The sequence below is a fragment of the Ochlerotatus camptorhynchus genome, unplaced genomic scaffold (assembly GCF_037179485.1).
Source record: "Ochlerotatus camptorhynchus isolate MF236.1 unplaced genomic scaffold, CSIRO-AGI_Acam_v1.1 ptg000530l, whole genome shotgun sequence".
Lineage (NCBI taxonomy): Eukaryota > Metazoa > Arthropoda > Insecta > Diptera > Culicidae > Ochlerotatus > Ochlerotatus camptorhynchus.
In genome coordinates this window covers 5558875-5569932 of record NW_027041014.1, presented here as the reverse complement: position 1 = coordinate 5569932, position 11058 = coordinate 5558875, and the positions used below count along the sequence as shown (strand labels likewise).

The window sequence follows — 11058 nt, the reverse complement described above, 5'->3', positions numbered from 1 at the left end:
AGCAGAGGTGGCGGGGCCTTGATAAGCAAATCATGCAATAGTTTGACCTGAGCCCAGATCAAGGCAAAATCACAAAGCCATCCAGGATGGAAGTCTTTCACGTTGGCTCCATCCATGGATAAGCTCAGGATACTTGCGTGGTTGAGTAACATGATTGAGGTGTTCTACGCTTTCCTCAAATTTCCTTGACTGTTCGATTGAGCCTTCAAGTTTACCATGTTGGCTTTGTTAGACATGTGTCTGGAACCAGATACTCAAGATTTAATCTGAAATCAATGACAGTGGGAGTTATTCCGAAAGTCGAAGTGACTTAAGCCACTTTACTAGTGGCAGAAGTCACTTCGACTCTCGGAATAACCCCCATTCTCTAGTATTTACCTGGGCCATATTTTATCTAGTTAGTTTGTTTGGAAGTCTCAATCGTGTTAGCTTTACAGAGCCGTATTTTCTGGACCTTTCCAGCATCCATTACCTGATCCCTTGATAATCCTGAAAACCACTATCCCTTGGTTGAAAAACTCGAATTGTCCATCGCCATTCCAAAGCAAATCCTATCATCGAGTCCAGTTCAACGTAGCTTTAGCAGCCGCTTTAATTTCCCAGAATTTCTGCTGAAAACCCGTTGCTACATTTCCAAAGCCATCATCAAAAGCCACGATCAAAACCGCACTGATTGTTTATTAATTCCCACGAATGCATTAATCACCGGTGTGAATTGCTCCGAAAGCTGTTGCTCACCTGTTTGTGCTGCTGCTGCTGCTGCTGCTAACTACATAGACGAGCTGCCATCGATATCGCGCCGATGAGTTGAGTACCTACATAATGAACTGCTTAATGTAGCGTTACCTCGCACCATCATCATTCAGCACCCTCCAACCCTTCCGCTCTTTATGCCCTGGTGTCATTCAGCCATGATCTGAATTTATGCATCAAAAATCGCATCCCACCTCGATACCTCGTGCCACGTTCCAACATCACGTGGGCTCTAAATAGTGCGGCGGCAGCGGCGGAGGAGTAGCGCATACACGTGGTCAATAATCCCGCTAACCGGTCCACCTCGCGTGGAAATTTTGGGCATAAAGCCCGGCCCCAGCTTGTTCTAAGTGATTCAATGGAGTGACGCTTCACCACACCACTCATCGTCGTCGTCGTCGTCATCGTCGTTGCCGCCCAGCGTCATTTGACCTGCTGCAGGCAGGCAGCCAGCCAACCAGCCAGTCAGTCAGTGTGTGCATAGTGATGATGACAATCAACCACCGCTCGCGGCCGGGAAAACTGCATACAGGGGGGGATATGCTAACGCTACCGCCGCTGCCGTGATAGGCATCAATGAACTGACATGTGTTCCAGGACTTTGGGACACGCGGTTGTCAACCGAAGGGGTATCGGTGTTGGCAAACGAGGCGGCGATAATTAGCCAATGGTTTATGATTGATCAGCTCAATTTACATATTTACAGAAAAGATGGAGGCGCCTGGGGGGAGGGGGGAATGTTGCCGTTTTACTTTTTACCATTCTGTTCTGGGAAGCCCTGTGTTCGAAGTCCATCCTACATATAAAAAATGCACTTCTCACAACCACAGCTGAAAGATGCAGCCGCGATACGAAGCTTAATTTAAAAGCATAATGCATAATAATAACGCTGGGAAAGCCAATTCCAATATCGTTATTGGATGAATGGAGACACGAAGAGCCTGGACGGTGTACTTTTGGGCACTGTTCAGGCCGAGTATAGGGTTTCTTCAATGGGGGGAGTGGTCATGCCATTGGATTAAGAAGCGGGAGCGGACCTACGGAGATGATACAGGACCTTTATATACCATTAGCAAGGCTCATTTATTTCAATCGAACCTGCACACACCACTGCTCATAACCTGGCCCAGCACGCTAGCTAGTACCAAACATGGAATATTGCACACTTGCCGTCTCGTTTGTTCATATGGACTTTAAATTGCCCAAATTTATCGATGCCTTCCGGACTCCTGCCGACCTTCTTCCGCCCCACCCGAAAGTGAAAGCAAGAGAAACGGCGGCAGCAGCGGCAGCAAAGTGAAAGCATTGGCACATTAGCAATTAAAACGATGCTTGGGATTTCAGTCGCAATGTGACAATCAATATGAAATAAAATGTCGATTACCGTCCATCACCTTGCATTAATAATGCGGATAAATTGAGCCGAGCCGAGCCGAGACAAGACTGAAGTGGGACGGGGCACAACTAGGGACGGGCGGGTTGGGGGAGGTGAACTGCATTTTAGTTTAATCGAAAAAAGATCAACTGGATGCAAATTTTGATTGAAAGCCAAAACCGGTTCTCTCGTTCTCGGTTGTCGGTTCTCCTGGGTTTGAGGGCGAGGAGGAGAATTGTCGGTCAGTATTGGCAGTTCGAAGGGTAGGAAAAAAAAAACTACAATCTAGCTAGATTATCGTCTAATTACAATCTTACCTATTTGAGTTTCGGTTTCATAATCCTACAAAATTAACGAGAATGTTAAAATCACAAATCAATTGCTGAAAGGCACGAGCAGCTCAAATCAGACCACACCACATCCGAGCATTCATAGCGCTTCCATACCGTCAAATTCGGCACTCTTCCGGCCTTTCTTGCCGCCTGTCATGATCGAATCATGGTCGTCGGTTAGTTTTAGTCCTTCGTAGTACAGCGAAACGATCGAGTGCTTCCGACAGAAGGCCCACCACCACCGAAAGCCGGGCTTTCCGCCAAACTTGAAGCGGTCACCCTTCTCCCGATAGCTCTGGAAATGGCTCACAAACTCCAGTATGCTACTCAGCGATCGCTTCGTTCGTTTATTGTACGGTGAAGTTGCAGTGTCGCAGCAGAAGTTCAACACGGCTGCTTCCTCGTCGGGATTGAGGGCCAGCTCCTGCAGGACGGCCATCCGGTGAGCCTTGCCGAGAATGTTGTCGTAAAGCGTTCCTTTGGGGATGTTGTACTGGGCGCTGGCTTGCGTAAAACGTAGTCGCTGGGTGACGACGGCGGTGATCGCTTCCTGCAGTTGGTTCCAGTTCCAGGCGGGTGCCTTGGACGATTTGGAGCGGGATTCTGGTGAGATGAAAAGTAATTTGTTACAAAGGTGGGTGAACTTTGTGATTGGATCGGAAATGGACTTACCCGTTGTAGAGCTCCATTCCTGAGAGTTATTGAACGATATCTGAAAATAGGAATAAGAGAGCTGATATTAGTTCAGAGCAACGACAATTAAGAATTAACATACAGAGAGGTACCGTTGTTTGCGGATGGAGTTTTAGTCGGTATTCGTTTTCCCAAGTCCTAGCTGCCTGATTTTTGTTTACTAAGAATACTGACCACAAATGGTATCTATATTACCAAAAACTAAGGTATCCATCCAGGTAATGCATCCGCAAACTATAGTAAAAATAAAGTACCTCTTTTTGAGAAGAATTTTAAGTAATTTTTGGGCGCATAGAAAAGGAATGCAGCATATTTCATCATAATTTTCGGAGAAAATTTAGGGTTACCATACGCGTGATAATGTTTGCACCATTCCTGGAGGGGATAAATTGAAAACGGAGGAGTATATCGGCATTCTTAGTAAGTATGTCCTTCCGTGAATTACTGAGCAATATGGATCGGAGCCGAACCTATAACCACACGTTGAAGGAACATCTACTTTTCTGGCCATAAAATACGTGGCCGTCATCCCGTCCCGATCTTAACCCCTTGGATTATTAAGTGTGGCGCGTCATGAAGGCCAATGTCTGTGCCAATCACCACGCCAGTACAGCAAGCCTCAGACAAACATTGACCTGCGCCTGGAGATATATGGATCCGGACTATATTATCAGAACCTGTCGAGCATTCCGGGAGCGTGTTGAGACCGTAATTGCGGCAACATATTTTTAAGCTCTTACAAACATATTCTATTCGAATAAATTATTTTTGCCACTCCGAAAATTTCATTTTTTTTACGTAGAACTACGTCTGTGATTTCTATATGGGGGTACACTTTGTGAAAACCAAAAATGGAACATGTAACGAATTTATGAAAGACTTTGAACGTTAATAACTCAGCTGCCCCTTTACCAATTTCAATGATTTTATTACCAATCGATCAGAAATATTTCTACGCATATGCTTAATTTAAGATATTATCATTTTTCAAAATGTCACTATTGAAAATTGCACGAATGTGCAACTGTTGCTATGATAATTAAAATTATCACCGATTGCCTGGGAAAAGCGATTTCCCTAACACAGGGTTCAAAGTTGAATTCGATTCGGTCTCACCAAACGATGTTTATTCAATCACCGCGTGGTGAGTGGTGGTGTTCTCCAGTACACAACGAAAGGCTCCCCGCAAGCAGCTAGCTATCAAGGCAGCCCTCAACCGCTGATCGGATGCAATTCCAATCACCGTGTGTTTTGGTGTCCGGTCGTTGACATCAGCAGCAGCAGCAGCAGCAGCAGTGCTTTCGGCGCGTGGCGTTGAACATTGTTCTCCAGTACACAACGAAAGGCTGCCTGCAAGCAGCGATCTGCAGCCCACATGAGCATCCATAGAAGGAGGAAGAAGCCGTACCGCTATTGATCGGAATCAGTAGCTCTTCGTGAGTCGCTGTGGGACATCTATGCCAAGCGCGTAACCAGTGATGGAAAAGTTCGCAAAAAATCACTATTACTCACGATTTTTTCCCTTGGTGAACTTCGTGAAATATCGTGAACTTTTCCAACACTGCGCGTCACCCTCATTCCAAACAACATACAGCTCACCAGCCTCATCTGTATTTAACACCCTAATAGCTCAGCATTACTCAGAGTATTTTTTGGACATTTGTCAAGGTCATCAATCGGATGTCAGTTCCCATATCAAGATAGAGCTGGAATTAGGACGTAACAGCTTTTGTAAACAATGACTTCTTTCGATGTCACTTTGAGCGTGTTTCTACTAAAGGGCTAAGATTTACCAACTTATTGAGAGAAGGAGTTTAACGAGAAAAACTAAAAAGGGGAGGAGCTTTAGCTTGGTGGACACTGATATTCTGCCGCCTTCCAACCTGTCGCAGACACCAGTTCAAGAGAAAAACTAAAAAGGGGAGGAGCTTTAGCTTGGTGGACACTGATATTCTGCCGCCTTCCAACCTGTCGCAGACACCAGTTCAACCCCTGTCCTACATCAGACGGGCCGCGACTCTTGCAAGTGCCCAATCATTGAACCGAAGAATATGGGATTGTCCGGTTCGATTTGCTGATCCAGCTGCCTACACGTCATCATCATCTTTCAAATGCTTTTCAGGGCCACCAAGATACAGAGAGTTAAATTTCTGAACATGTTCCAACTAAAATTCATATCAAAAGGTTCTTTTCAGGGCAATCATAGTCATACTAAAAAGTACAGAGAGAACCCCGCTCAAATTCCTATTCCTACACAAAATACAAGCACCTGATGCAGTTAACAAATAACATTTATTATATAAGACCACGTAATCCTACGTCACCATTGCGCACAACCCCATAGTGCTGACCCTTATAGTTTTTTTACAAGGCTTAATAGTGCAAACATTATCACGCCTACGATAGGGTATGTTAAGGAATATTACGATTGCAAGAAGAACTCCAGGAGAACTTCAAAGGAATTCGGAGGAGAGCTTTAAACTGCCTTGTTTAGATGACACAGTTATAACATGTTTCAAGGGTGTTACAATAATTATCAACTAGAAAGAGGTCATCAAGATAGCCTAATAACATGTTATAACTCTGTTGTGTTGTGTTGCAGGTGAATACTAAGAAGGATTCCAAGGGAGTTGTGAGTAGAATAACAAAGGAAGAAATATAATGTAAAGGAAATTATGAAAACAATTCATTGAAAACTGTAAGGAATTCTGAGGTAAGTTTCAAAGGAATTCCGAAGAAAATTTCAAGAGAATTGAACTTCGAGGAAAGATCCTTCAAAATTTTCCGATAAATTCAAAGGAAATAATTAGGAATTCTTAAGTGTATTCCAAGGCCATTCCAGTGATAATCTTAAGAGCATTTCTAGGAGTGTTTAAATGGAATTTAAACTCTCCTAGCATTAATTCTAATGTAAGGTGTTCATAAATATACAGGTCCGCAAGTATCTTGCCCACTGAATAATACATCTTCTGAATACAAATTTTCTCGATAAATTTTACACATTTGATTTAATATATTTTTCATGATTAAACTCTCTGATTCGTTTCACTTTACTAAATTGATGATACACTACGGTTACTTTTATGGAACTATGTATTTATCAATTCCAAACCATTTTAAAGCTCTTTAGAAAATGACAACCTTCAAGTTTTCGAGCACTTCGTTCACCATTTAAAAAGTCAAAGGGTCTTATATGCAATCCAATTCAACTAGTCGGAAACTGTTAAACCTTATCAAAGAACTGTTCGACCTGAGTTGAAGAATTTCTCGTTATGGATTGAAAAATCGGTGCAAGGAACGTTGAACTAAAGGGTGTCCACGATGAAATTGCCACACACAAAATTGATTCGCAAAATTCGAGTTTTCATCCGATTGCCATCAAATTTTCAGGGATTGAGAAATAACTATTAAACTTCATTTTACCATTTTACTCGTATTTTATTTACAGTCCATACGCAAATGCCCGCACCTTGGCCTTAACCCCGGCCATAAGATTCTGCACAACCTGTGAATCAACCGTTTTTTGCATGTAAACCCATACTTTCTTCAGTTCCTCGACTGTCTTAACTACCTTAGGTCGTTTAAGAAGGTGCTGCTTCATAATCGCCCAGTACTTCTCGATGGGGCGGAGCTCCGGAGTGTTGGGAGGGTTGAACATTTTCGGCACGAAATTGACCTTATTGTCCGCATACCACTTCAGCACGTCCTTGGAGTAGTGGCATGAGGCCAAATCCGGCCAGAAGATTGTTGGGACGTTGTGGGCCTTCAGGAGAGGAAGCAGCCGCTTCTGGAGGCACTCATTTATGTACACCTGTCCGTTCATCGTGTCCTGGGTCACGAAAGGTGCACTCCGCTTCCCGCACGTGCAGATGGCTTGCCAAACCAGGAATTTCTTCGCAAATTTGGACATCTTCTGAGTGCGGACATGCTCCGGAACGCTGAACTTATCCTTGGCCGTGAAAAACAGGTTGCCGGGGATCTGTTTGAAGTCGGCCTTCACATATGTTTCGTCGTCCATGATGCAGCATTCAACTTTCGTCAGCATGTTGAGGTACAACTTCCTGGCACGGGTTTTGGTGGACTTGTTCTGCTTCTCGTCGCGATTAGGGGCCTTTTGTACCTTGAACGTTCGAAGCCCAGCCTTAGTTTTGGCCTTCTGGACAAAACTTCGGCTTAGGTGCAGCTTCTTAGCCACATCCCTAACGGAGGCGTTCGGATTTCGGTTGAAGGCCCCAACTACGCGGTTGTGATTTTTGTTGTTGTACGGAATACTTTTTCCTTCACTTCTGGGCTTCCGATCGGTGGTCAACCGTTCCTCGAACCGCTTAATCACTCACGACACCGTGGAATTCGCGATTCCCAACGTTTTAGCGATGGAACGATGCGAGAGATCCTTGTTCTCGTGATGAATGCGCAAGATTTTATCACGCACGAGCTGTTCTTTCGACTCCATTTCCGCGAGTTTTGATCACAGGACTTTGCAGGATGTAAATAATGCACTATGAACTAAATCCACCCAAATATTCATTAAATTCTACCCAACGGTTAAAAAGTTAGAGCAATTTCATAGTGTGGCAATTTCATCGTGGACACCCTTTATTAATTACAAATTTATAACATTATTACACACGTTATTATCCCAAATGGTCATTACCCCGAATCCCTTGCCAAAAGCTATTGATTACATATTTTCCTTATATATTAAAAGAAGGGAATATTCCCTTCTTTATCATACATCCAAAGAATTAATCATTTTCTCTTTTATATATTCAAAGAAAGGAATATTCCCTTGTTTATCGTTTATCCAATAATTAATTATTTCCTTTTGCTATATTTTCAAAGAAGAGAATATTCCCTTCTTTATCATATATTTAACGAATTGATTATGTTCTTTTTTATGTATTAAAAGAAGGGAATATTCCCTTCTTTATCGTATATCCAAAGAATTAGTTATTTCCTATTGTTATATTTTCAAAGATGGGAAACCCCCGTGAGCCATTAAGGGGCTGTTCATTAACTACGTAGACAGTTTTTTTGGGATTCTTGACCCCCCCCCCTCCCCCTGCGTAGACAATTTTCCATACAAAATTTTTAAAATTTATATGGACCGTGCACAATTGCCAACCCCCCCCTAAACTGTCAACGTAGTTTATGAACAGACCCTAAGAAGTTTTTCTTTTCTTTTTATATACGCGAAAGAAGATTCCAGGAGTGACTATACTAAACAAAAATAGTCAATCTAATACATGGCATACTTTTCTGGGGAATGGTACATTCTGGGGAATGGTTTTCTGGGGAATGTTATAGAATCCTATCATTTGTATTCAGTATAAATTAGAAAAAGAAATTTCCTTCTCAAAAATTTACCCTTCTTTTGATCCCTTGCTGTTCTTCCATTTGTCTTAATTTCGGGGTAATGGCCATTCGGGGTGGTGTACTATTCGGGGTAACGGCGTTCGGGGTAGTGTAACGTTCGGGGTAGTGACATTCGGGGTAGTGAAATTCGGGGTAGTGTCACAGAATCGAGCTACTTACAGCATTTATTTATTAAATACTTGATATAACGATTGCCAGCAACGCCGGTTGGGCGTATCGTATGGTTTACCCTCCCTACTAACAAAATTCCATCCTTCACGTGACACTTATGAGGGGTCGTAGAGTTCTCTGCATCTCTCTTAAGTAAGTGTTGGACTAACATTCCTCCCCCTTCCCCACCAGATGCAAGGACGTGTCTAGGACAGCTCTGATCTGTTGGAGGGAGACACATTCATTATCTAAGAGCTAGTAATTAATCACAAATTACTATCTAAGAGCAATGGATGAAGGTGGGTCTCCTTCTTAACAACAGTTTGGAGCTCGTACCACCTACGACATTGTGCAACCTGGTTTATGCTATGCTAAATACAGATTTATCAGATTTTACTGGAATGCAAATTATTTTCTGCAGTTTTTTTGGAAATGTAATATGATTTAAGTTTTCATTGGACCTGAATTGCATTCAGGGTGATCATAAAGCTATATTTTATGAAAGCTCTAATACTCGTCCCATACATTAAGTTTTCGCAAGGTTCAAAAATTTATATGCAAAATTTACTAGTTCTTAGTTCAATATTTCTTTCTGTCAAGAACTTTGCAATTTTTAAATGTCGGTAAGTGTAAGATCCATTTTAAATATTTGATATGCTTGGGTTCTTTCTATTGCTATTCTATCCTATTATGTGCTGTCAATACAAGTGAGCTGCTTAACATTATTCAACCTTTTCACGTAAGTTGTTTAAATCATGCAAAAGCTTTCAACGTGAATCGCTTGAAATTTGTTCGCAGATGCATACATCACGTGAAATGAAGAGTCCAGCGTACAGCGATATGTTGTTCTCTAGATTTTTAAGGTACTCCAAATAGTGAGGTATCACATTCGGTTCAGATGAAAAATTACTCCTTTTAGAATTTTCTCCAATTGCAAAGGGACATACCACACCCTGCACAAAATATCATCGTTTGCATCGGTTCGAGGAGGCAAACAACTGCATCCCTCGAACTAACTAGACTCCATCAGGCACTCTCATATGGGAGGAACATTTGGCTGATGCATCCCGAAAACCACATTTCGAAAGCCCACCGAAACCGGACCAACGAACGAATGCCTCGAGCCATCATAGTCGATGCGTGTGCAAATATGTTGTGACCTACACAGTGGCTTCTTTCCGGTAAAGAAGCAGCCAATATTCCAACAGCCAACGGCCGGGGTGCATCCGGGGAACCTTTTTCCAACGACTTTCACGACGACGATGACGACGACGATGCGATGAAAGTGCGTGAATATTCGAGTACCAGGGACTAGTTAAGGCATCCCGGAGTAGCTGAGGCAGTCATGGGAAGGGAAAAATTTGCTTAGAAGCATCTCCAGTAGCCGGATGTTTTAATGCGGTTAGATTGCGTTTCCGAATGTTTCTAGTAGCAGCGGTGAAACTGTGTACAGCTCGATTCCCGAATGTCCGGACAGTCCATTGTCCGATGGTTTCGTTTGGTTCGAATGAGGAACTTATCGACAGCACTAGAAGGTAGAATCTTTCCCCCGTTCATTAGAGATTCTCTAAGAGGGCAGCACGGAAGAGAGATGCCGGACTCTTTCCATGATAATCAAATGCACCAGGATGAGCGATTCGGTTCCGGAGGGAAAGCGGCTCCTATCGGGCACATCGCAAATAGAGAAGTGTACATTTTTGTGTGTTTATTACCATGTGTAATCCAATTTGTTGCAAGCCGGTCGACTGATTGTTTGACTGGGATGGATGGTTTCGGCCGAAATGTGATGGAAATGTGACTTTTATGGAACAAGGCGAATGTGTTTGCCGTTAGATGTAACCCGGTGGGGATGCTGAAGGGTTTCGGGATGATATTCTGTGACAACCGGCTGTGGACAGCCGCCTTGACGAGCAACTTTTGAATGCATCGATGATTTATTGGTCCACATTGAACGATAAAAGGGAATGACACATATACTAATTATTCTGTATTTTACAGATTTTCTCATCCGAAATTCCGTTTTTCCAGATGGTTTGTTAGATTTTCAACATAAATACAGATTGAAAAGATTTTACTGGAATGCTAATTTTGTTCCGCATATTTTTTTTTAAATATAATTCGATTTACATTGACCGATCTATATATCATTGACATTTGAAGGTATTTGTATTAAACTTCACTTAAGTTCTTTAAACTATTTTACCATCGTAAATAAAGTTTAAATATTCAATTCTGTGATGATTAGGTGCTCCTAAACTTAAAACAAATTTTCATCGGGTTTTTCAAATCTTTAAACGCGTATATCTGCGTAAATATGGCTTTAATTGTGATGGGTGTTTGGGTGTTCCAAATCTTAAAATTTTGATTAGTCTTTTAAAA

The 11058-nt window shown here is 42.4% G+C and overlaps 1 protein-coding gene across 1 annotated transcript in view; it reads right to left on the bottom strand.

Annotated features, from left to right (window-relative positions):
* Positions 1-2412: 2412 nt before the first annotated feature.
* LOC135713049 (zinc finger and BTB domain-containing protein 9-like) overlaps positions 2413-11058 on the bottom strand; it is a 100906-nt gene continuing 92260 nt past the window's right edge. Inside the window, exons 3-4 of the mRNA XM_065236133.1 lie at positions 3133-3172; positions 2413-3063 (exon numbers count right to left, since the gene is read on the bottom strand). Of these exons, the coding sequence (XP_065092205.1) occupies positions 2558-3063; positions 3133-3172 (546 nt within the window). The 3' untranslated portion in view covers positions 2413-2557. The remainder of the gene's footprint in view (positions 3064-3132; positions 3173-11058) is intronic.